This window comes from Rhineura floridana, chromosome 1 (assembly GCF_030035675.1).
Source record: "Rhineura floridana isolate rRhiFlo1 chromosome 1, rRhiFlo1.hap2, whole genome shotgun sequence".
NCBI classification, from domain to species: domain Eukaryota; kingdom Metazoa; phylum Chordata; class Lepidosauria; order Squamata; family Rhineuridae; genus Rhineura; species Rhineura floridana.
In genome coordinates, this window is record NC_084480.1 from 142,942,792 (window position 1) to 142,970,614 (window position 27,823).

At 42.1% G+C, this 27,823-nt stretch overlaps 1 protein-coding gene across 2 annotated transcripts in view; it reads left to right on the forward strand.

The window, feature by feature from the left end:
- PAX5 (paired box 5) overlaps positions 1-27,823 on the forward strand; it is a 348,343-nt gene that overhangs the window by 260,298 nt on the left and 60,222 nt on the right. For both annotated transcript variants that reach the window (XM_061634654.1, XM_061634664.1), the window contains one exon: positions 12,714-12,815. In XM_061634654.1, the coding sequence (XP_061490638.1) occupies positions 12,714-12,815 (102 nt within the window). The remainder of the gene's footprint in view (positions 1-12,713; positions 12,816-27,823) is intronic.

Genomic DNA, 27,823 nt, shown 5'->3' on the forward strand with positions numbered 1-27,823 from the left:
TTAAAAAACTCTTTATTGATTAAAGCAAGCAAGCGGGGTTGGCATGGCAGAAGGGCAAGGATCTGCTTCCATTCCATAAGCCCAAATGGAAGGAATACAAAGCCAGTCCAACAAGCAGTTGGAGCCCTATAAGCCGTTGGGAACATCCTCAGGAGTTTATTAGCGCTAGACCCAGTCGGGGTATCTGCCCACCCACCTGTGATCCCATTGGCCAACCAGTGGGGATGTTTCCAAGTTGGATAAGGTCTGGCCTCTCCCAAGCTTGAGGCTTGGCCAGCAAGTACCCCACTAGAATCCTTATGGGTCCCCCTTATGTTTGATCCAGTGCCATTTCTCTCTTGTGAAAGAAGAAATGAGCACTTAACAACTGCACAGCAAACCACTAAGGGATTGGCAAAAAACCCTGCTAGTGCATGAGAAAAGAGTCCGGCATTGGGCAGGCCAAGGTGTTTTAAGGCCTGGCCCTTGACTCTGCCTTGCTCAGGCTCTTGCGGGATCACCCAAGATTGCTAGTGATCCCGTGAGGGTACGTGCGGGTGGGAGGAGTAGGAATCTTCCTCCCATCACTCTTGGGGCCACATGCTGCCTCACGAAGTTGCCCCACGCCAGGTGCAAAGTGGTTCTTATTTCAGCATTGTCATTAGAAGCCCATGTGGCCTGTGTGGCTCAGATAACAGCTTGGGCTGATATACCAGCTGCAGCCATACGTAGATGGAGATAATCTGGCCACAGTTTCCCATGCTTTGGTCACCTGAATTACTGCAATGCATTTGTACATGGAGCTGCCATTGAAAATGATCTGGAAACTGCAGTTGGTCCAAACTGGGGCTGTAAGATTGTTAACTGGGACTGGATGATTGGATCATATCACATTAGTACTTTATCAGCTACACTGGCTCATAGTCCAATCCAAGTGCATGTCTTTTTGGTGGTGGTACCCCAGTTGTGGAATGCATTCCCTGGAGAGGCTTGCCTGTACCTTCTTTATGACCATTTCCAGAAAATTATTTTATTCTCCTGGGCCTTTTAAAAATCTGTTTTTAGCATTCTGAGCCACTATTTTTGAGTTGTGTATGTTGGTTATTTGCTTTTATTCTTCTCCTTGGGCATTTGCTGCACATTTATGTTAGGATACTATATTTTCAGTTGTATTGAATTGCTTTATGTTGAAGGCTGCCCAAAGAACAATGTTATTGGCCAGGTTTTATAAATGTAGTAAGCAAATTTTTATAATGTAGTAAGCAAAGCATATGTTCACAGAGATACTAGGTGGGTTGAGAATCTGTAGGGCACCATGTCCAAGGAGTATTGGCCTAGAGTAAAGGACAATGGCTGCAGGCAGTAGTAGAGAGCAAGAGAGTAGCTTCTCAAGTAACCAAATTCAGGTATTATCCCCAAGAGATCTTGGGGATAGTGAAGATGTTTCTCAGATCAAAATTCTTTTCTGAAATAGCAATGCTAGAGCCTTGCCCCCAGTTGAAGTTGCAAAGAATTTAGAGGGAACACCTGATGGATCTCTGCTTTCTGGCAAACTGAGAGTTTAACTGTGTCTTCTTCAGTCTTAATTAGGGATGTCTCAGACGAGCCAATAGCCTTGGGTGATTGGCAGATTGATTCAAGCTCCTCAAAAGGCCTGAACTGCCAGTTAGATGCTGATATCCTTCTCAGAAAGATCTTTGGGGAGACTCTACTTCTAGAAGGACTCAGAGGCTGTGAGGGGCAATTTGTGAGTTTCCTACTAGATATCACAATCAGGGGTATCTTTTGGCCAGGTAATGATAGTCTCAATTTTTCTCTTGCCGTTAATTCTGACTTTATTTTTTGAGTAGCTATTTTGGTCCCCAGACATTACCTGGATCTTGTAGAGCTCTCATTCATTACAGTGTGGTCTGTGGTAGGATAAATATCCTACTGGACTGTGTGCCCAATATAGGAGCTGTTATTTATGCCAAAAATACATCAGATGCTTTACAGCACTGAAAACCAATAGACATAGAGCATGGATCTGATACACTGCTGAGACTTACAGCTGTAGAATGTATATATAGTTTTCACTGTATTAGATTCTCACAAATCATTTATTCCAAATCAAATCCTGCTGTCATCATAAGAAAAAAGATTGTCAATGGACAATTCTTAGCAGAGATTTGAGAAGCTGATGAAAGAATGATGCCCTGTTTGTTAGGATCAACAGTAAAGCTTAGGTAGAAATATAAATGAGATTGTTTGAAAATGAACATGGTTAATCTTACAAAACCAGCTGAGCTTTTTCATTAAAAGTTAGTAAACTTTTTTTAAAAAAATTACTAACTAATTAATGTTTGTCCTTTCTTGTCCCAAGATTCAAGACAATTGTCCATTGTGTAATACAATAAAATCATCGGCATAATCCAGCCAAAGGTGGATCAATGAGAAGGTTACTCATGAGTTTAAATCTCTCCCATTCAAATCAGTGTGTCATGTTGCTATTCTGTACATGCCTGGGAGTGAACCCCATTGAACTCAATGGTACTTACTTCTGAGTAGACCTGCATAGGATTGCAATATAAAGAATTTAACTTTGGCTGGGTCATGGACACTGTTGGTTGTTGTTGTTATTGGCATAGTCCAGCCAAAGTTATATGCTTAAACCACTCCTATAGCAGTTGCAGACAAGGAAGGGGCTGGCTTGTGCAGCTGTGGCAAGCTGAGCAGGCCCTTGCCAGCTGGGGAGGACTAGCCTCAGAGGGATGCAATGGTAAACCCCCTCTGAATACCGCTTACCATGAAATCCCTATTCATAGGGTAGCCATAAGTCGGGATCGACTTGAAGGCAGTCCATTTCCATTCATTGAAACCTACTAACCTTAAAATTGTTTGGCAGGATTGGGCCCAATATAGCAAATCATCAGTGTACCATTCCCTCTCATAGAGAACTCAGATGATTCAGTTCAGAAGCAAATGAGACCACCCAAAAAATAAAGTAGTGGATTCTATGTTGTTGGGATACTACTACTACTACTACTACTACTACTACTACTACTACTACTACTACTACTACTACTACTATTATTATTATTATTATTATTATTATTATTATTATTATTATTATTATTATTATTATTATTATTATTATTATTATTATTATTATTATACCAAAGTGTCTCAAAGTGACTTACAAGTAAAAAATAGAAATAAGAAGAAACATTGACACCAAGCATAAGCACAACAGTACAACAAGGAACTAAAAATGGTCATCCACTTCCACACACACATATATATAAAGGACAAAACCTACCCAACTCACTAAAAGGATGAGCACACAGGGAGGCAACAGGCATAACTAATTACCCTCCAAATGGCCTGGGTAAATAGATGTTTTTGCCTGATGCCTAAAGACAGACGATGATGGCTCCAGGCATGCTTCCCTGGGGGAGAGCATTCCATAAGCAGGGAGTCACTACTGAAAAAGCCTGTTCTCATGTCCTCGCGTTGTACATCTCCCTGGGGCGGGGAGCACACAGAGAAGTTGATGAATGCAGTGTTTAGGATGGTTCATGTGGGGAGAGGTGGTCCTTGAGGTATTGGGGTCCTGAGCTGCTTTTCTTTTATTTAAATGAGAGCCAGTGTGCTGCTTAGAGTGTCATATTGCAGCTTGGGAGACCAGTGTTCAAATTCCTGCTTGGCCATGAAGCTCACTGGGTGACCTTGGGCCAGTCACTGTCTCTCAGCTTGACTTACCTCAGAGGGTTGTTGAGAGGATAAAATAGGAGGGGAAGACCCATGCTTGTATGTCACTTTGAGCTCCTAAGAGGAAAGGTGGGATATAAATGTAATGATAAACAAACAAATAAATGGCTTTATACATCAAACTAGTACTTTGAATTGAGCCCAGAAACTACTTGGTAGCCACTGTAGATGTGCCAACATTGGTGTTATATGCTCAGACCATCTTGCCCTGGTCAACAACCTGGTCACTGAATCCTGCACTAGCTGCAATTTCCAAACCATCTTCAAATACAGTCCCACATATAACACATAGCAGTAGTAGTAGTAACCTGGAGGTTACTGGAGTATAGACAGAAGTTAGGCTATTCTTGTCCCAGCTGGAGGAGGGGGTAGCTGGGCCACTAACCAAGGCTGATGGAAGGCACTTTGCGCTATTGAGGCCATGTGTACTTCAAGCGACAGCAATGGATCCAGAAGTACACACCTGCTCCTGCAGAGGGAGTATAACCCATCTGGTCTAGGGACCCATCCACTAACAATGCCTCAGACTTAACTAAGTCAAGCTACAGTTTATTGGATTTCATCCAGTCCATTAACGCCAGACATTGGTCTAGCACACTGTCCTTCAACCTTGGGTCCCCAGATGTTGTTGGAGTACAACTCGCATCATCCTTGGCCATTGGCTAAGCTGGCTGGGGTTGATGGGAGTTGTAGTCTGGCAACATCTGGGGACCCAAGGTTGAAGAATACTGATCTAGTGCATCCACTGCCACACCTGCAGGTGTAATAGAGAAACAGAGCTGCGTAACACACTCCAAAACTCTGAATGACCCCACTCAGTGGTTTCACATAGGTGTTAAACAGCATGCGGGATAAAAATGAATCCTGTGGCACCCAGTACTGAAAGCTGCACAGGGCCAAATAGTACCCCCCAAACACTGCCCCCTGAAAACCATCCAAGTAGGGTCAGAATCATCACAAAGTGGTATCGTCTACCCCCACCAGCCCCATGGTCGATGGTACTGAAAGTTACTGAAATATTAAGGAGAATTAACAGGGACACACACCCCTGTCTCTCTCCCAACAAAACTCATCGCATCGGCATTTTCCATGTCAAAACCTGACCTAAACCCTGATTGAAATTGATGTGTGTAACAATGGCCATATAATAATTCAAGGCACAGAGAAGCTCAAGAATGTCAGAGATTTTGTGAGTTTGCCGATGTATTTTACTCTGTGCTATGTCACTTTGTTGTGGACATAATTTTTTATTGTTACATTGGAGTCTATTCTGCCAACATTCCCATGTGATCCAAGTGAGCAGGTCTGAAGAAGCCAGTACAAAAGCTTTAAATCATTAATGACCTTGATGATCAGCTTCCGTAGGTATGGAATTATTTACATAAGAACATAAAAGGAACCCTGCTTGAGCAGACCAAAGGCCTACCTTGTCCATTCTCCTTTTCTCACAATGGCCAACCAGACTGCAAGCAGTAGGTGAGCACAGCAGCACTCTCCACATTTGTGCTCTCTAGCAACTAGAAGCATACCACCTCCACTCAGCCCTGTAGCTCATACTGCTCACACTGTACACACTACAGTTACCTGGCTGGCTGGCCACCTAGGCTGTAACTCATGCTTAATTTCTGATTTTCCCAACATTTTTTTTACTTTAGGGTTTTTGTTGTTGTTTTACTGTTTTGGATTCAGCTTTATTTTCTTAGAGCAGAACTAGTTGTTATGAAGGAAGCACTATTTGGAGGCCCATATTTCCTTCTAGGCTGTCATGCAGTAGGTGCAAATGGGATGGCAGGCAGCAAGGGAGTGCTTAAGTCTTCCCTGCTTACTGATTCTGCAGATGCCTCTACAGGTAATTTTTAATGGACTTTCCCCTAGCCACTCTCAGAAACCAGAGATAAGCCCAGGCAAGGAAAAATGTCAGCTGAAGTTGTAGAAGGGGTTAATCTCCCCCTCTCCTACCATTACCAGTCACTGCCATGGATGAAAACTGCTCCAGTGTGCTTTCTCTCTGATGTTCTCATAACACAACTGGAGCCATCATAGCAATTTCACCATCAAGGATAGGCTTATACTGCCACTATATGTTTGGTAGGACATCTCCTTACCTTTGTTTTGGTGAACAGTATGTCCAAATCAATCCATTTCTTTCAGAGCTGTGACAACTTTCTCAAAAGTAGCTTAACCATGCCATGCAGTGCTATGTGATGTTGAAAATGACCTTCAGGATCATTTGTTAGCAGCACTGGATTAACTATTAAGCAAAATAAGCACGTGCTTAGGGCACCAAGGGAAGGGGGGCACCACAGAGTTTCCCCCCCTAGCTATCATGCCCTTAACTCTGAACTCTTTCATTGCCACACTCGACTTTATTCATTTTTTTTGTAATTCTCCTTATTTTTTATATTTTTAACATTAATGGTCACAAATTGCACAGCTGAGTGTTCATTTTCTCAGCTCAAACATATTAAAAAATTTAAAATCCCAACAGAACAACTATGCGACAAGACAGGCTGGATGCCTTGTCTCTGCTAAGTATAGAAGTAGATTTGTTACGCCAGATTAGTTTTGAGGACTTGATCAAAGCCTTTGCAATTAAAAAATCTAGGAGAAAACTTTTTAAAGTATAAATAAAGTTATAAGTAGGCAACAATGTCAATGAGCATTATTTTGCATCTTTTGATCCATGTATGCTGAAATGCTATGTATCTTCAAGGTTAGAAAGCAATGAAATAAAAGATGTTTTGTTTCGTACAAATAATGATATTTCTCCATTAGAATATATTTTTTTAAAATTGTCCACCAATATCGATTTCTGTAGAAAGAGGATTTTCAAAATTGAAAAGTATGCTCTCGAGATCATGTAATTTCTGTAGAGATAATATCAGATCTTATTTTGCCTTATAATCTTGGGTGTGTGTGTGTTAAATCGTTTTCAATAAATTTTTGTATTTGCATTTCCCCCCTTATAACAATTTTATTAAGAAATCCATAAAACAGTGTTGAAAATTTGCATTTTTTCTGTTGCCCTAATTATAAGTAAATAATTTGCTTCTATTGCTTACAGCTATTTAGTGTTAAATAAAATAAAAAAACACAGTTTTTATTTAATATAGTTGGGTCTGGCCTGGAAGAAAACTGAATTTTCAATCTCTTATTTCACCTTCAGCATTTATTGAGTCTTAAATGTCTTGTCAGTTAAGCAATGAAAGGGCCGAGGGGGCAGAGCCGGTTCTAAAGGGTGGCCCGGTTGGGCACTGGCCTGACGGCCCCTGGAGCTACAGGGGGCCCCTCAGCCGCCCCTCTGCTCGCCTTCTGTGAACTGCACCCCCCATGTCCCCCCATGTCCCCCCATGTCTCCCCACTTACCTGTATGCTGTCTTTTACCATTGCCCTTAACGAAGATGGCGGCCGTGGTTTCTCTAAGGTACTGAAGCCCCTGCCACCATCTTAGTTGATGGCAGAGATGCATACGCATAGCACGCATGCATGCCATCAACAAAGATGGTGGCGGAGGCTTCATCCCCTTAGGGAAACCGCGGCCACCATCTTCATTAAGGGCAACGATAAAAGATAGCAGACAGGTAGGTGGAGGGGCTGCATGCACACGTGAATGCAAACGCGCGCGCATGCCGGGGCCCAGTGCAAGCTGATGCCCAAGGGCTCCGGCATTCCTGGAGCCGGCCCTGCGAGGGGGGCACGATTGTTGGGCTGTGCTTAGGGCATCAGTTGGCCTTAATCTGGCCTTGTTTGTGAGGGTGACAGCCACCCACCTCTTGTCATTCTATGTACAATTTATCTATGGCTGCCTGCTTGTAGTAACTCATTTTCTAAAGCACTTTCTGGATGCTGGCTGTACAACCATACAGGGTTGCTGCTGTTTGCTGTCTGCAGGAGCACTATATGGACACACACCTCTATAAGGACTGGTAATACACTTCAACATTTTGTTGCAGGTCCTACCTGTCTATTTCTGTCTAAATTAAGATCAACCCATTAAAAGCCTGGTCGAACAAGGACATCTAAAGGTCCAGAAGGAGTTCCTACTCATACTTCAACAGTCTTCCAGAAGAAAAGAGTTCTGTTACAACTATGGCATAGTTAATGCTTCTCTGTGTGCCTTTGCTGTTTGGACTTAGTTTCCAGCTAGCATGGTGAAGAGGTGTTCTCGGCAATCATAAAATTATTAGAAGTTGGGCTGTGAGGTATGTGTGGACCCTTTGTGTCTGGAAATTTGTGGGAAGTCAGTGTGGTTGGTAAAGCCTTTCTTCAGCACTTTAGGCTTTCTGGGTTGTTGTTGTTTTTGCATAGCTTTGATGAGGCCTTTCTTTTCTAGGCAACCATCATTAAAAATTGCGAAGTGTTTTTTTTTAATGAGTGTTTGGTTGCTAGTATTTAATACCTGTCAGTGGTTCAGTTTCAGAAAAAAATGTGTAGGATCTCACCTACTTAGACCTTCAAAGAAGACATTCAGTCAAGCCATCATCAACAGGGCAGGTAGCTACTAGCAGCACATGCCATGGAGGAAGGTCATTGCTGATTGGTTGGCTGATTTAAAGCCTACCCTTGCTGATTGCCTCTGAAACGATAGGTATGCCTGTATGGAATAATTTATTGTCATCATTGCTGTAATACACTGCAAATCTTAGCAAGTGTAGTAACATAAACATTGCAAAGCAAATATCAGTTCATTGGTTCATTAAAAGTCTATTCATTACATAGCCTCTTTGCATCTGCAGCTTATTTTTTCTGATTTCATTATGTCCAGATTCTTGCTATACCTTGCTCTGATAGCTTTAAAAAAACAACCCCAAGTACCTGACCTTCTCCTCCAATGAGGTTGTTTATAAACTGTAACTATTGAAGCTTAGAGAGGGGGAGAGAGAGAGAGAGAACAGAGCCAAGCAATTGTTTAAGCTTTATTGTCTCCAGATTAAGGTCCAATTCTAAATACTCAGGAAAAGCATGTGCTACAGCACTGGCGGGTCTGCATTATTTCAGAAGATAGGTGGAGAATGGCATATTGAATTTTCAATCCCTTCCTCCCCAAACTCCTTGCATATAGAAACTTATTATGCCAAAAAAAAGTCTAGACTAGAGCTCAACATCCTGATACTCATAGAACAGTAGAGTTGGAAAGGGCCTATAAAACCATCTTGTCCAACACCCTGCTCATTGCAATACTTTTGTCTTCTATGCAGGCCTGTCCCTACCATTTGGCAATGTGAGACAATAGCAGGTGTTGGGGTGTGGGTGTATGGCAGCAACCCTCTGGCTGCTCTGCCTATGCCCCAAGGCCATTCCCCTCTGTTGTAGGCAGAAATGGTACATGATTTGTGGATAGTAGTGGAGGATGCTATCCAGTCACCAATGTTCAAGTAAGATTCAACTGGATGTGTAGTTATCTTCCGTTCATGACATAAGAAGGGGGCACCATCTTGTCCTTTGCCTCAGGCAGCAACATATCTACTTTTATGGTCAGGTATTTTGATGTAGAAGAGTATTAAAACTCCTGACTTCTGAAGTGGTACAGTTCCAGAATGTCTGTCCCATATGCTCTTGCTAAATGTGTAGATTGATCCTCATGTCAACTATGTTGCTTCACGCATAAAGACTGGGCTATAGTGGTCAAGTTGTTGTTGTTGTTAGGCTTCTAATAATACTGCATTCGATCCTTGTTTGAGCTTTTGACAAAACCAAAAGTCTTAACTAAATTCTTTTCAATCCTATCCTGTCAGTCACTCTGCTTTCTGTTCACCTCCTCAGGTGTCAAAATGAGACTTGAAAAGCACATAGAGCTGAAAATGAAAGGGGCAGTGTTGTTCTTCTGACTTCCTCATTCAGCCCTATGTACTTTCCAAGGGGGGGAAAGTAAGCACTCTTGCCATTTCATAATGAACGTACAGTGAATAGGAGGGGTGTACAGAGGCTTCACGGGCACCACAAGAAGTCCTTGTGGGCATTATTGCACCCATAGGTTCCATGTTGGTGACTGCAATATTGTATTGTAATGTTTATGATGGATCCATTCCAGGCAAAAAATTCAGAATACCCTAATCACAGATGAGTCCCACCCCAGGACTTATACTTAGACTGGTAGGGCAAGGAAGATTCTGGAAGAAAGACAACAGTCTTCCTGTGGCTTTATGCAAGGAAGGAATAATAAAATTAAACTGTGTAGGTGATATTCAACTTTGTGGAATGGATTTACCCTCCCCCTGCAGCCCCCCATATCTACTTCAAAGAGTTTAGGGATTCTCTAGAGCACAGGGGATTGAAGGGGCAGAGGAAAGGAAGGGGGAGATCTGTTGCATGAGTAAAAGTCTGCTTGTGCTACATTGGATATCATCCTATATTTTTTATGCTTAGCCTGAATCCAGATACTTATTTGTAAGAGTCCCAGACCTCTGAATACAAGAAGTATCTCCTTGTGATGTTCCTTTACTACAAGCATACTCTTATTTGGATATAGTTCTCAGTCAAGTTATTTGCTGAGTGTGTGAAATATATATTTTGCTCTTTGATAGATATGTCCATCATAGTTCTGTTTCAACCATAATGTTATGTTTCACTGATTTAACACAGCTTTAAGAATTCTGATTCTCTGGCAAGGCACCCCTCCAATTCATTGCTTTCCTTCTTGTGGAGAGTCACACAGGGAGAAGAGAGGAGCCCCTCTGCCAAAAATCAAGCATGGTGGTAAATTATTTTCTTGCATACATAGAAAAGTAGCAAACCATGTAGGCAAATCAGAATAACAGAAGTGTGTTGTTGGCTTTGGCTAATTATGTATTTTAGATCAAAGTCTATTTTGGCCCTTAGATTTGCAGCCTAGTCCCGTTATCAAGGAAGTTCTTGATGAATTAGAATGACATAAAAAAATGGAAATGGACTGCCTTCAAGTTGATCCTGACTTATGATGACCCTATGAATAGGGTTTTCATGGTAAGCGGTATTCAGAGGGGGTTTACCATTGGCTTCCTCTGAGGCTGAGAGGCAGTGACTGGCCCAAGGTCACCAAGGGAGCTTCATGGCTGCGTGGGGATTTGAATCCTGGTCTCCCAGATCGTAATCCAACACCTTAACCACTACACCACACTGGCTCTCAGAATGCCATAAAAGCAATCTGTTATCTCCCTGTCTCCTTTGAAGTTTTATTTATTTACATTTTTGCACAGCAACCTAGTGTATACACATTTTTCAAAATAGTTTATTATAATCAGTGAGCTTTAAGCAAATAGTTTGTTCCTTCACAGATGGAAAGTGGAGATCCACAACAGGTGGATGTTCAGATTTTTTTAAAAACAAAATTTGTAAACTGCCTGATTGTAAATAGAATCTCTAAACCATTTTCAAAAAGTTTTATGATTTTGGGTATATTTGGGCCAAATTAGCAATATTTTTTCTCTCATCTTTGTGAACCTTTGTTTAAGATGAATGGTTATAGAATTCTGTTCAGATATATTCAAAATGTAATGAATTCTCAGGTTTCCTTCAATATTTCTTGTGCATATTTAAATAAACCTTATTATTGGGGAGATCTCCAGGTTGTCCTCTCTGTTTTGCTGATCAGGGAAAAAGACATTGAAAATCTTGTACTGTTGGTAGCTCACCCCATTGAGTCTGTGTTGTGTTGATCGCTCAGCCAAACTAGAATGCTGGAGAGGGTGTCAAGAAAAGGGCTTATTTTACCATATGCAGTGGGAATATAAAATTGTAGTACACCTTTGGGCAAAGTTTTTTGTTGAAATATCAAAAATGATAAAATGAATTGTGTCTCCTGATGTTAAACCAGTTTTACTGTTATTATTTGATTGTCCACATAAGAACTTGCTTCACAGAGAGCTTGCCATATTCTTTTAAGTGGAATAGCTTGGCTGGAAATAGGCAAAAGGTAGAAAGACTCTGACACAGCATACTTTGGTACAAAAGAGTGTGTCACTTAGCCCTGTCAGCTCAAACCCTTAGAAGAACAGACTGAATCAGATTTGTTTCATGTAACATGGTATTATTTAATTCAACATGTCAATGATGGTGTCTCTCAAATACCACACATTTCATCAAAACCTCTTGAATGAGTTATTGGGATAGCTCTCACGCTAGTTATATCCTTTATTCATGCTGTCCCATATTCAGCAGTTTCTTCCAAATGGTTTATTAAGTGTTCATCCTGATTTGTTTGCACAAAGTTTACAGGGAGATTAGACATCATCCACTGTTTGTTGAGCAGTCATTCTGATTTCTTTGCAGGGAGGTTATACATTGTTGGCTGTTCATTGAAAATTCATTCTGTTTTGCTTGCAAGGAGATTATATGATGTCATGTCCAACAATTGTTATCCCACAGTTTCCAGTGCATTTTCTCTATCTTACTACAAAATGACAAAAAAAAATTTTTTTTTGGAACCAGGTTTGTTGTGCAAGAGCACCATATCCATGTTAATTGTATAACCTGAATTTGGTGGTACGCAATTTAATACCACCCACAATATAGTGACAGTCTGGAAGTGCCCAGTGTTTCTGTTTAAACAGATTGTATTTTACCTATATCTTGATTGAATGTCTTTGTGGCTGCTTTTGGTTTTTTATTTGTTTTCCCTTTTACATTAATAAATGTTTTAAAAACATTTTTAAAGGATCCTCATATCACCCATAAAAATGAATAAATCCTGTTTTCAACCAGTTTGACAAGTCAGACTTGCAAAGAAACTTGAGAATAAGCAGGGGACAAGTTGAGTTCAAAGCTGGCTTGCTGCTAACCTGTTTGCAGTGTCGTTTGCAATTGCTCTCTTTGTGGCAGCTTATAAAGAAAGGAAAATCTTTCTCATTCCTGCCAAAGCTAAGGCTGGGGGGGAAACTTCCCACTTTGGTATTTGCAGTACAGTTATGACAAATGCATGGCCTGTGTTCTGAGTGTTAAGGGAAATGTAAAAACATGTCTAGTTGTTGTGAATGCTCACATGGTGATTTGTTGGTTTGATTCTTCAGGTCGTGATTTGGCAAGCACAACCCTCCCTGGATACCCTCCGCACGTCCCCCCTGCTGGACAGGGCAGCTACTCTGCTCCAACGCTGACAGGGATGGTGCCTGGTGAGTTTCCATAAAACAGAAAAGAAAAGAAGCAGCCTTTTAGCAGCAAAGCCAAGTGCTGCCTTTGTGCTCTGTTTTCATACCATTGGCAGACATAGTTACGGCACTGAATGAAAGAGATGTAAAACAGGCAAACTGAACTACTGCCTTCTCACTGCTTTTTAATTTTAGCTATGATACTGACCTATAGCCTATATAGGTAAGCTGATTTAGGCCTATTTAAAGTTAGAGGGAGACATAAATCCATATTCTTTAAATTAAGTAGGATTGTGGATTGGAAAGTGAGAGAACTTTTTCGTTCACAATATGTAGGAAATGTCTAGCTTTGCTGCATGGCTGTTGGATACACATGATAAAATGTACATAAGGTTAATCTCAGAGTTACCTCACTTCTCTGAATTTTTGTCATGTGAATCATTTTAATTAACTTTGCTATAAGCATTTCTCACAGTTGTGCCAGTGGAATCTCATACTTTGAAATTACACTGCTTAATATGGGTGCCTGCAAATGATCTCTTCCAAGGCTTTCACACGTAAGATCTTAGCCATTAATGTCTCCAGTGAATCTCCTAATGTTCCCTGATGTTCACCTTTGCTCTTTTATTACATCTTTTTTTAAAAGAAGTCAACCATTTTGTGTTTTTTGAAGCAAGAATATCTCAAGCTGGGTATGATAAATGAAAGTGCCCTCTGGCAGAAACAGGGCTTTCAATTTTTTCTGACGTTGGAGAGAGTTGGAAAAGTTTTTAACATATTTTTTTCAAATATACTCAGCACCTTGTATCATCAGACCTTAATAATGCATACATTGGAAGAGAAATCAATTACCGAATCATAGGATAGTAGAGTTGGAAGGGGCCTATAAGGCCATCGAGCCCAACCCCTTGCTCAATTGAGAAATCCACCTTAAAGCATACTTGACAGGTGGCTGTCCAGCTGTCTCTTGAATGCCTGTAGTGTTGGAGAGCCTAACATATCTCTAGGTAATTGGTTCAATTGTTGCACTAACAGTTAAGTTTTTCCTGATGTCCAGTCGAAATCTGGCTTCCTGCAACTTGAGCCCATTATTCCGTATCCTGCACTCTGGGATAATCAAAAAGAGACCCTGGCCCTTCTCTGTGTGGAAACCTTTCAAGTACTTGAACAGTGCTGTCATATCTCCCCTCAGTCTTTTCTTCTCAAGGCTAAACATGCCCAGTTCTTTCCATCTCTCCTCATAGGGCTTTGTTGCCAGTTCCCTGATCATCTTTGTTGCCCTCCTCTGAACGTGTTCCAGTTTGTCTGCATCCTTCTTAAAGTGTGGTGTCCAGAACTGGATGCAGTACTCAAGATGAGGCCTAACCAGTGCCAAATAGAGGGGAACTAGTACTTCATAAGACTTGGAAACTATACTTCTATTAATGCAGCCTAAAACAGCATTTGCCTTTTTTGAAGCCACATCGCACTGTTGGCTCATATTTCGCTTGTGATAAACAATTCCACGATCCTTCTTGCATGTAGTATTGCTGAGCCAAGTATCCCCAATCTGATAACTGCGCACAGTTTCTTTTTCCTAGGTGTAGAACTTTGCATTTATCCCTGTTAAATTTCATTCTGTTGTTTTCAGCCCAGTGCTCCAGCCTATCAAGATCACTTTGAATTTTGTTTCTGTCCCCCAGAGTATTAGCAATCCCTCCCAATTTTGTATCATCTGCAAATGTGATAAGCATTCCCTGCACCTCCTCATCCAAGTCATAAATAAAAATGTTGAAGAGCACTGGGCCCAGGACTGAGCCCTGCAGTACCCCACTTGTTACATACCCCCAGTTTGAGAAGGAACCATTGATAAGCACTCTTTGAGTATGATTCTGTAGCTGTGGTTCCACCTGATAGTTGTTCCATCCAGCCCACAGTTATTTAGCTTGCTAATCAAAATAACATGGGGCACTTTGTCAAAAGCTTTGCTGAAGTCCAGATATATTATGTCCTTAGCATTCCCACAGTCTATGAGGGAGGATACCCGATCAAAAAATGAGATAAGTCTAGCAGGATTTGTTCTTGATATATCCATGTTGACTTCTAGTAATCACTGCATTGTTTTCAAGGTGCTGACAGACTGTCCGCTTTATAATCTGCTCCAGAATTTTCTCAGGGCTTGATGTCAGGTTGACTGGTCTGTTTGAACTTTTTGAAGTTTGGGATAATGTTCTCCCTCCTCCAGTCATCTGGCACTTCACCCATCCTCCACAATTCCACAAAGATAATAATGGTTTTGAGAGTTCTTCAGCCAGTTCCTTCAGTACTCTATCAGTTCATCAGGTCTTGGAGATTTGAACTTGTTGAAAATGATTAGATATTCCTTGACTATTTGTCTATCAATCTCAAGCTGCAATCTCACGTTTGCCAGGAGAGTTATAGACCCTCTTTTGGGAGATGACTGATCCAAAGTAGGAATTGAGCACTTCTTCCTCTTCTTTGTCATCTGTTATCATTTTACCATCCTCACTGAGTAGCTGTACCACCATTTCTTTTCTCTGTCTTCTACTATGGATGTACCTGAAGAAAGCTGCTTTTTTTTTTGCTTTTAGCATCCCTAGTTAACCTCAGCTCATTCTCAGCTTTAGCCTTCCTGATGGCAGTCCTGCAATTCTGTGTTACCTGTCTGCATTCTTCCTTTGTGGCCTGGCCATCCTTCCACTTCCTATATGTGTCCTTTTTGTTTTCATTGACATTAGGTACTGGTTAATTATTATTCCAAGTTTAGAACTATAGTTAAGTGGCAGAAATATAAAATTTAAGAAAACTGTTATTGTTCACAGAGGGGACTGTTGGAATTTCACAGAAATTTGGAAGAGGTGCCCCTCTTCTCAAGCACTGGAAAGTCACATTTATAATTAACTGGGGATAAAGATTCAGGAATGTTCTCTCCTTAACAATGCAACTGCACCCTACTTTCTCTGGCTATTCAGGCAATAAAAGTTTATTGGTCCAAGCACAAGTAATATAACCAATATCAGTTCATCTGTTTTCTCCCCCTTGCCACCAATATTTTGTCCCATCAGGGCCGGTTCTAAAGGGTGGCCAGGTGGGGCACTGGTCCGAGGGCCCCTGCAGCTACAGGGGTCCCTCCACTCCCCTTCCGTGATCCGCAGAAGCAGGACAGGAGCCGCGGATCGTGGGACAAGAGCTTCTGAACCGCCCACCATCCCCCTGCTTCACCTACCTTTCTTTCCGCTGTTTTTTGCAGTTTGCCATCAATCAAGATGGCGACTGAGGTTTCTCTAAGGGGCTGAAGCCTCTGCCGCCATCTTGGTTGATGGCACGCATGTGTGCTCCATGCACACATTGCTGCCATCAACCAAGATGGTGGCAGAGGCTTCAGCCCCTTAGGGAAACCTTGGCCGCCATCTTGATTGATGGCAAAACTGTGTGCGCAGTGTGCACAGCTGCAAAAAACAGCGGAGAGAAAGGCAGGTGAAGCGGGTGGTATGGCAGGTGGCTCAGAAGTTGCTGTCCTGTGATCCCTCCTGCGGCTGTTTCTGTGGATCACGGAAGGGGAGCGGAGGGGCCCAGGGCAGGCTGGTGCCCAAGGGCCCCGGCATGCCTGGAGCCAGCCCTGTGCCCCGTGAATGTCTGGTTGATTAAATCACTGATTTGTCCCCCCACTAATTTTTATCAATATAATTTACAGAATCAACCCATTTATTCTTCCTTAGCTCCTATTAAAATGTAAACTGAAATATCCAAAGATCTTTTCTGCCATAGTGCTACTTCATGCATATAGCTGCCTTTAAGGGTGGACAGATCTGACATTTTCAGATTCTCTGTTTTTCCAGTGTTAAGTGTAGTTCCCCACATATCTGCAGTAGTTCGTGGTTTTTTTAAAAAAGTCCTCAAGAAACTTTGTCAGCATTTGAATGTGTGTTCTTCTAACATACACATTTTTGCAAGACATTTCACCTAATACAATGCATTTTGTATGTGATTTACACAAATATACACATTTTTATGCACACTTTCGTCTAATACATGTATAAGCATTCTTTGGTTGGAGACCTGCACTGCAAAACTCAGAGAAGTGCAAATTTTGAGGGATAGCTGTGTTTTTGTTCATGTATTGTTTGAAGAAGTATGAATTGTGTAGTCTCACATTAAAATGTGAACAGAACTGAATTTCTCTCCCATTCCTGTCTGAAATGGTGTTGCACTGGCTTCCTGAAATTCTCCCTCGCTTTCTTAGGAATGACTGTCTTCTCACAATCATTGTACAAAACATAGACAAACGGCTCATAATTCAGGATGACTTTTTAGATAAATGTTCTGAATTTACCAAGCATCTTTTTTTTTAAACAGCGGTCTGTTCCTTTGCCACACTGCAAACTGCTTTTTAAAATTTCCTTAGTTTTAAAAATGATTGGCCATTCATCATAGTGAATTGCTGTTAAATGTTAAAACTAAACAGGCATTTGATGTTAGTCACATGAAGTGGGACCTGCAATAAAATGTTGCAGTGTAGAGTGCTGCTGTTCAAGATTTCAGCCAGCAAGCATCGCTATTTTCCAGGATATTCTATTACTTTCATTTCTCCTTAGGGTTCCCCCAAGACTTCTCCAACCTATCTCTTCTACATGAATTGTGCCAGTTTGGGTACATGATCCACACTCAGACAGTGAGTTTGCTGCTAGTATAAAGGGTTTCTCTGGACTTACTTTTTACTTTGTGAGAACCACCTATATTCCTTGTTCAGATCCTGAAATGGCAGGTCACGTTTGTTTATGAATTCCAGTTCTTCTGTCCGTTGTCACAATTCTTCCTTGAAATTTCTGACACAGTACTGTATTCTTACGGCCCCACAGTAGGAAGAAGTGCTGTTTTAGTGATTTCACAATGCTTCCATTTTTAATGTCTGATTTTGGTCCATTCATTCTTTTCTAGTTTCTCTTTCCCACCCATCCCCGAAGCCTATATATACCACTTAAAGGCATTAATTTCAGGGGATGACATTAGACAGCATTCAAGTGAATGAGGCTTTGGAAGAACATGATGTTGTTAGATCTTGCGACAATGTTGCTGAAGTAAATAGAAATGGCACCAGCTATGCTTCAGGGCTTGGTTTGGGCCTTTGTATCTGTGAATGTGCTCTATTGGTGTTGTTCAAATAGGGGTTTCAGATATCACACTATTTAAAATATTACACTATTTTGAAAACTTAAGATGATGAACTATAGTTTGAATTTTGGTGACCCACCCTGTATTGGTGTCACTACCATACACTGACTATGTTTCTAACAACATACATCCATGCAGATTAGGTACCATGTTTTCCTATAACAGCCTTCTACTCTAGAAAGGTGAAGGTTATCTTCAGTTCTTCTTAAGCCCTCGTGCTCATTTAAACTAGGTTTTGCTAACTAGCATCCAAAATAACTTCTTGATACCCTCTTGTCACTTATCATTTGGAGGATATGGTTCAGAAGCCTCTTATGAATGCATGCAGTCTTTTGTGATTTGTCTGTGAAACAGCCGACAGATCAGCTTTATTACACACATATCAGTGTTTGTGCTCTGATATGACTGAATTATTTTGTCCTGACATTTATACAAGGAGAATTCATTTCACCAATTCTCAGAGACTCACTTCTAGACATGCTGATCTCCTGTAATAATTTTCAGAGCATATGCAAAAAAAGTAGATATGATAAATCCTTTAGTAATTAGCCATGAATTTTGCCTATGATTAACTAACATGAGAGGAAGAATTACAAGATAAGAAATGAGTAAGGAAGTTTTAGCTTCATGTTTCCTCTTCTGGAAATTAATACAGTGGCCAGAGGTAGATACATACACTATAGCTCTTTATTTTTTATAGTATTTGCCAAATAGAGCCTGAGCTAAGTAACTTCGAAGCAGAATTTGTGTTAGGTAGGTAAGAACTGGGAGGCAGCTGCTTTGGAACCAGATGTCCCCATAGTCAGGAGATGAGAAGGTAGATCTGGAAAACATCTGATCAGAGCTGGTGCCAGAGGGCAGCCAGGTTGGACCCTGGCCAAGGGCCCCTGTAGCCCAGAGGGCCTCCTTATGGTGGGAGGGTGGGGCTCCTGTTCCGTGATCCATGGCAGCATCAGGTCCTACAATCTGACTCTGCAGTGGATTTGGAGAGGGAGCTCCGGGGCACCTCCCTAATACTTAAATAAGCCCACCCACCGACCCCCACCTACTGTTCTTGTCAATGTGAATGCACTGTGCACGCAAGCCTGCCATCACCCAAGATGGCGACTGGGGCTTCCCTAATGGGCTGATGCCCCCCCATCTTGGGTGATGGCAGGCATGCCCTCCATGCTCACATGTTACTCACATGACACGAGAGATAGGTGGGTGCACTGGCAAGTTTGTTAGCCTCGCACTGCCTGTATGAGGGGTGTTGGGCTATGGTGATGCGGGCCCAGGGCAAGCTGGTGCCCAAGAGCCTGGTAATGCCTGGCACCAGCCCTCCATTTGATAGACCCCCTCCCACCTTCCTGCCCACCCAGGAATGCCTGGAATATAAGCTAAGCTAAGTAGCCATCACACTGATCTGGTGCGCATGTACTTTATCAAGAGCTTATGGCATCATCAAGGACAATAGGAAATGAATTCAAGGCACTTTAGATGTTTTCTCATACCGTACTGAGGCCATGGGAAAGTTCTTGCTTATGGCATTGGTACATATGGCAAGAATTACTGTGTTTTTTAAAAGAGCGTCACTGTGTGCATGGTCCCCATTGTGTGTCGCACTCACATGCCAGCACTTCATGCTCCTGGTGGCAGCAGTGCTGGCATGCAGCTATAACTCATGCTAAGAACTGCACACACTATAAGAATCTTTCAAATGTTGCTCTCCTGAGTGTATCATTACTTAGAATAAGGCAGCTTCTATTCCTGCAGCCTCCATTTAAAAGAGCAATGTCTAAATCTAAACTCTAGGTTAGACTACTGCAGTGCATTATCTGTGGGGCTGCCTGTGAAGATGGTTTGGAAACTGCCGCTGGTGCAGAACTCAGCAGCTAGATTGCTGACTTGGGCAAGAAGGTTGGAACACATAACACCAAATATGGCATGGCTGCACTGGATGCCAATTAGTATCTGGGCCAAATTCAAAGTGCTAGTTTTGACCTATAAAGCTGTATGTGGCTCAGGACCCAATACCTCAAGGATCACCTCTCCCCACATGAACCAATCCAGACCCTGCATTTGGCATTTGAGGCACATCTTTATGTGCCCCCTCTGAGGGAGGTGCGGAGGGTGGCAACATGAGAACAGGCCTTCTCAGTGGTGGCTCTCCATTTGTGGAATACTGTCCCCAGAAGGGCATGCCTGTTGCCATCACTGTCTGTTTTCAGGATCCAGGTGAAAACATTTTTATTCACCCAGACCTTTGGAGTTTAATTTTCTGTTTGTTTTTAGTCAGGTGGGGAGGAGTTGGATTTTGTTTTTATGCAATCTGTAGTTTAGTTACTTTGAGTTTCAATGTGAAAAAGTTACTACTACTACTACTACTACTACTACTACTAAAATAATAATAAAATTGGCTTTTCGTGGCACATAGGAAACAATATGAAATTGGTCATGCGAATGGTCCAAAAACAGAGAGTTTCGTACAATATACATACAGACCACATGAACCTGAATTTGTACATGGACTCTTAATAGTTAAGCAGCCCACAGTTCCCAGGTTATATCTAAATTACAGTAGGGCCCCATTAATACAGCGGGTTACGTTCCGGACCCTGCTGAAAAGCGGAACTCATTGAATAGAATGGTGCGTGACGCCCGAAAACCGCCGTAAAAGCGGAACAAGCGCAGTATGAGTGGGGCTTTAGTCTAATTGCGTCTAATTGAGACCGCCGCATTAGCGAAGCACCGTAAAGCAGGGCCCTACTGTACTTCATTCATATTATACTCTGGCTCTGTGATGTTACATATATGTTTCTCAACATGCATGTATCTGTAGGGATTCTTTCATTTAAATTGTTCCATATTAGATTAACACAATTGGCTGATGGTCAACCTATGGGAGACTGGGATTTTTTTTTTGTCTGCTCATTTACTATTGGGATTTAGAGTCTGTTCTAAGGCTCTGATAGATGACAGCTTTTCCTTTTTGGTTTGGTTTTAAGGCATAATGTATATTACTTCTTTGTGACATGGTTGCTGTTTCCCAAAGTCAGCTCTCATAGTGCATCATTAGGAGTCCTGTGGGGGTAGCTCAGTGGTAGAGCATATACACTTAGCGTGAAAAAGTCCCAGGTTCGATTTCCAGCATCTCCAGTCAGGGCTAGCAATGTCCACTAGCAGATAGCACGGTGGGCTGGAGGTGCTTACCTGACCTCCCAGCAGGTTACTGCTGCTTACAGGGAGAGGGGGAAGGGGAAGGGTGAGGCAGCAGGGAGGGCAGCATGGTGCAAATGCATCGGCAAGAGTGCTGGATTGGATTGGCCAGTGCATTTGCACCATGCTGACCTTGCCACCTCCTTGCCCCTCTCAGTAAGCAGCAGCGACTCACCTGCTAGAAATTCAGGTAAGTGCCTTTGCCCCACAGTGCTGTCCACTACTGGGAATGTCTGCTGCCTGGAGAGCCACAGCCAGCTAATTAGACTAATGGGCCTGGCTCAACATAAAGCAGCTTCCTGTGCTCCTATGCACTTTGAGCTTTTTAAAGGAAAAGTGAGGTGTAAGTATAATAAATAAATGAAACCTGTTGGTACCAGACCCTCCGTGGCGCAGAGTGGTAAGCGGCGATAACGCAGTCGAAGCTCTGCTCATGGCCAGAGTTCGATTCCAACGGAAGGAGGAAGTCGAATCTCCGGTAAAAGGGGTCGAGGTCCACTCAGCCTTCCATCCATCCGTGGTCGGTAAAATGAGTACCCGGCATATGCTGGGGGGTAAAGAAAGGCCGGGGTCGGAACTGGCAATCCCACCCCATATATACGGTCTGCCTAGTAAACGTCGCAAGACGTCACCCTAAGAGTCGGAAACGACTCGCACTACAGGTGCGGGGACACCTTTACCTTTTTTTGGTACCAGAAATATAAGCAGAGCCATCAAATATATTATTTTTACCAGATTCTGGCAGCAAGCAACAAGGGATGACTGCCATGCTCTGCCATCTAGCAGACTATTGTCAGAGACAGACGGACCCTTGGTCTGATTCAGCCTTGACAGTTTTTATATTCTTATTATTAATTTGTAATAGTTCCTGTCACGTGTGCTGCACCTCTACTTGAGCCACTAATGGGAAGCAACATTGTTATCCAGGCAACCAGTGTAATTTGTGCTTTTATGTGTGATTGTGGGAGGCATCTGCAGGAAAACAGTCTTGCAGTGGCAACGCTTTGCAGAGGTAACATGGAAACTGAACTTAAGGCTGATTCACACTTCCTGGCAATGATGCTGCCACACAACTTCTTCCTATGCCACTTCCATAACATGTCCATGAAGGAAATAAACAGCCAGGGTCAATAACGTGATTGGTCCCATGCAAACATTTGTTGGTTGCATGTACATGGGGGAGGAGTATGAGGTTTGTATGGGGAAAAGAATGTCTTTGGCCCTACCCACATAGTTCCTTCATGCACATTTTTCTGGCACATCATGGGAAAAGCTACAGTAATGTAACTTCCATCCTACTGACTCCAATTAGGAATTGGCCCTTTGTTATCTTTGTGTAGGGAGGATTTTTTGCACTGCATAGACTGCATACAGATCCAACAAACCATTTTGTGGCATTCAGGGCCAACACTAGACATAACAGGGCCCTTGGGCATTAGCCTGCTCTGGGCTTGCAGCATCATACTCAGCAACACCCAATGCAGGTGGTGCAGAGCTTAAATAGGCCCACCTGCTCCATCTACCTGCTGTGTCAGTGTGCATGCCCCACGTGCTGCACGCACATGCCTGCCATCACCCAAGAAGGCAGTGTGGGTGTCAACCCTTAGGGACACCCCTGCCACCAACTTGAGTGATGGCAGGCAGGCATGCGGGGCATGCGCACTGACATGCTGACACTTCAGGTAGGTGGGGCATTCGGCTTGTTCAAGCCCACACTGCCTGTATCGGGGGGGTGTTGCTTGGGAGCTCCCGCTCTGCAATCTGTGGCAGCATCAGGTCGCTGGGTCCTGCAAGCAAACGCTGCTGTGGATTGCGGAGCGTGTGCTCCACTCTCCTAGCCTAAAGAGGGGCACCTCTGAGTTGCAGGGGCCCTCAGTGAGGACCCAACCTGACTATCCACTGGCACCAAGCCTGGTGGCATTTGTTTACTTTTGCTCTGTTCTTGCAGCATGATATATCTTCCTATATCTTGGACGGTGTGGGTTTATCTGTGTGGTATTGGTTGTTGGATTGTGTGATGTGATTTCATTTCTTGAGGATCCTTCCTGAAAGCAAGGGGGTAGCTCTGGTTAATCTTCAGATCATTTCCAGGCTTGGTGTTTTATTCTCTGTGATTCCTATTTTGACACTGAGACTGTCAAACCATTTCATGGATGGATATGTAAAAGCATGAGTTCTATTACAGGTTAACAAGGTTTGAGGATGCATTTTTTATGGAATCAGTGAATATATCCCACAGAAATGTTCCACATTTTGTATGCTTTCTGTCTTTTACTGTGAACGCAGAAGGCAAGAATGGTCAAAGGAATTAATTCAATGAACCATAAAGAACAAAGCAATAGATTTGCCTCTGCATATCAGTTATGCTAGTAGTTCAATCAGAATACATAGATGGGATGGGTTGCCTTTACAGTATAGAATATACTGTGTAGCAGAAGGAGGGCAGGAATGTTACAAACTGTAATACACTAAAACAGTGGTGGGAAACTCGTGGCCCTCCAGCTCTTGCTGGACTGCAGCTCCATCATCCCTGGCCACTGGCCATGCTGGGTAGGTCTGATTAGGAGTTGGAGCCCAACAACAATGGCCAACAATGGCAGGGGTACAGGTTCCCAACTACTGAACTAAACCAATGGTTTTCAAAGAAAATCTAATATTCCTTGAAAGCTTCTTAGGGTTCCTAGGTGAGAAGACCAGTACTCCGAGGGAAGCACGGAGGGTGGCAACAAGGGACAGGGCCTTCTCAGTGGTGGCCCCCAAATTATGGAATGATCTTTCTGACGAGGTGCGCCTGGTGCCAACACTGTTATCTTTTCAGCACCAGGTCAAGACTTTCCTCTTCTCCCAGGCATTTTAGCATGTGTTTTAAATTGTTTTTATATTGTTTTAAATTTTAAAATTGTGTTTTAAATTGTTTTTAAAATATGTGTTTTATATTGTATATTTGTTTTAATGTTTTTGATCGCTGTAAACCGCCCAGAGAGCTTCGGCTATGGGGCAGTATACAAGTGCAATAAATAAATAAATAATAAATAAATAAATTATGGGCTCTCCCCATGTATTTGTGCATTCTACATCGTTTCTCCTCTAAGAGTCCATAGAAAAGTTACGTTAAGCCCTGGTATGGTCTCCCCTAGTAAAGTGACACCTCTTGGATTCAAAAGTCTACATTTTCCTTTCCTCATGCCCCCTCCTTAGAGACAACAATGCTGAGTAGAAATTTGCGATCCATACCAGTTGCATACCAAATATGGTACATCCTGCCAAGTGTTCCTAGTACACGCTGTCTCAAGTGTGAGATTCAGAGATAGCCTTGGAGATAAGTGTGAGAAATTCCCAGGGAAATGAATCATCTGTCTAGTCTCTTACTTCCCTAAAAAGAGAACTATACAGCAAGGTTATCAGTGCCTCCAGGCATTTGGTCAGAAGATTTATTGCATTGCTTGCTGCTGGATAATCTGAATTACCTCATTCTAGTGTATGCTCAGGACTGAGGGTTCACACGTGGTCCCCTTAACCTTGTGGCTCTGCAGAGTTCTCCAAGCACCACATTCCTTTTATTACTTGCCCCATTAATTTTAATCCAGATACTCTCGGTGGAGCTACCAAGCTCATCTTCCTGTATTTCTGTGCAGGGATATATATTTTTAACATATAGCGCAACTCCACCTCCCTTTTTATTCCTTCTGTTCTTCTTGAACAAGTTGTATCCTTCAATTGCTGTATTCCAGTCATAGGAGTCATTCCACCAAGTTTCAGTTATACCTATCAAGTCGTAATTGCCCTCCTGTATTAAGTGTTCATGTTCATCCTGCTTGTTTCCCATGCTCTGCGCATTAGTATACAGACATTGAAGACCATGTGATTTATGGCTTGGCTTCCTTACTGCACTTTTCTGAGGACTGTTACTAGGCCCTATTAGAGCCGATCTCTCTGGTCCCGCTACTGTGCATAAGCCTTCATCAGTCGTTACCACCAAGTTTACGTTTCCCTCCCCTTTAGACCTTATGTAGACCTTATTCATTGGTGCTATGGTTACAGGATCAAGCTGCAGCTCAGAATAAAGCTCTCTCTAGAAACAAAGGTTAATGTGTTCATTATGTACATCCTGTGCAAAAGGTGCCTATATTTATCATGCCAATATTATCCATTTTGTTGTTGGGAGAACTGCAGATAAGGTGAATGATCAGTGACAAAGTATCAAGTAAGCAAAGCAGTAGATCCTTCAGACAGCATTTAACTTAGAATGAATGTATGGGTAGTGTGCTTCAGGATTATGCCCACTGGACCCATCCAAATGTTCATCATTACTGTTGAACACAGTCTGCATGTGGATGTGCTGTTGCAGATCCCCCCCTCTCTGTGTGTGTTGCTTTTTGATTCCCCCCAATAATTTAAACAACACAACCAATGTTATGTCAGACATGTTGTCTGAATAGGACTAATGCCTTATTACATCAGAAACTCTTTTCATGGTATCCACTGAACTGGTAGTTGTCAGTGCATTCTCCTGTAGGATTAGGCACATAGGAACTGAAGAGAGCAAGCACGTAAATGGTACCACTTTGTTTCATATACCTGATAATGGCAAGAGATTTTAAAAATGGATGCAACAAACCACTGTTGATGGACTGATGCAGAATAATTTGCACCGTAACAAAGCCCCCTTTTAATTTTTTTGTTGTCGAACACTAGATTTTAATGTACTGTCCATCATGATAATATAATTATAGAGCTCTCTGTTTACATACAAGGCTTAATAATTAAATTAGTGCTTAATTAAATGATCACAGTCCAATACAGAGTTAAGTACACTAAAGGACAATGATTCATTTGTTTATTTAATGCAGGGATGGGGAGCCTGTGGCTTTCTAGGTGTTCCTGGACTACAATGCACATCATCATTTCTAATAGGCTTGTTTTACTGTACACTTTAAATACAGGTGTTCTTAATGCTTTGATGGAAGTTTTTATTATGCATTTTAATTACGTATGAATTTTATAATTGATTTTATTGTTGTACGCTACCCTAATCTCTGAGGGGTGGGAAATCTCCAGGGGTCCCTGCGCTTACCCAGGGTTTGGCTTCCTTGGAAAGAAGGTCAGCAGAGACTGTGGTGCCTTTTAGGATATATGTTTTTTTATTTACACACATTCCATCCTGAGCTTATGATGGAGGGGTTCAAAGCATTAGCAGTCCAATAGATCTTGCTTTTCCATCAGGCTTACAGGAGGCATCCTGAAGCCATGGTGCAGGGAGCCAGCCTCTTTGCATGTCTCCAGTTCCCAGCCTTTCCTCAGACTAAACAAAAAACACAAGCCTCTCTTTGGGCCGGGGGGGGGGGGTCTACTGAAAAGTTTCAATAACAATAGGATCTCCCCTGGCCTGTTTGCCAGTTAATGGGCACTTGACAGACCCATTAGCCAACCTGGCCACTCTATTAGATTGTCAAAGGACACTCATCTGGTCAACACAGCAGGTTTCTCAGCTGCAGAGCCCACCTCCAGGGCCTGGGTTCCAAATCAGAGCCTGGAAGGGGACTCATAGAAATCATCTATCACAACCCCCCAAACCCATAACATTATGCTTGTGAACTATTTAAAAGCCATTACGGCATGTAAGCTGTACATAAATCATCCTCATCAACAATAATAATCCCTGTCTATTGGCCATGCTGGCTGGGGCTGATGGGAGTTGGAGTCTAAGAACTTCTGGAGGGCCATAGGTTCCCAAACCTGATTTAAAATATTTATAGGCCACTTTCCCAAATGTTCAAAAGAAAACACACTATTTAAAGACTGTAGTAATATGACATCATAAACAAAACATCAAGCAATAATTATAAAAAAGCCTGAAGACAACTAATAGCACAATCCTATGCACAATCCTATTCATGTCTACTTTCAAGTAAGTCCACTGAGTTTAATGGGGCTTACTCCCAGTGTGTATAGAATTGCAGCCTAAATAACTTAAACAACCCAAACTCTACTAATTACCAAATTAAGGGCTTAAGAATGGTGATGATGTACTAGATAGGCAGGACTTTAGTCATTTTTCTTCCACATAAAACTTTTATGTGAAGATCATGGGTTCTGAAAAAACATGAGCATGAAATCAAGTATATATATTGGGGTAGATCCAGTCCAAGTTAATTGTGTTTAAGTCCTCTTGATTTCAGTAGAAGGCTTAACTTTAAATATCTCTGTGTATTGGTTAGAGTGTTATACTAGGACTGAGGCAACATGAATTCATGTTTAGGTCATTAAAAGTTATTGATAGCACTTTAAGGTTGGAAACAAGTAGAATCCTTTGTATTGTTATGTGCCTTCAAGTCGATTTCGACTTATAGTGACTCTATGAATCAGCAACCTCCAAGAGCATCTGTCACGAACCACCTTGTTCAGATCTTGTAAGTTCAGGTCTGTGGCTTCCTTTATGGAATCAATCCATCTCTTGTTTGGCCTTCCTCTTTTTCTACTCTCTTCTGTTTTTCCCAGCATTATTGTCTTTTCTAGTGAATCATGTCTTCTCATTATGTGTCCAAAGTATGATAGCCTCATAATTAGAGTTATATTATTCCACCTGCATTCATCAACATTCTGGTAGCTGTATTTCACCTTCTGAACTGTTTTTAAAGGAAGCCTCACATAGAGACTATTGT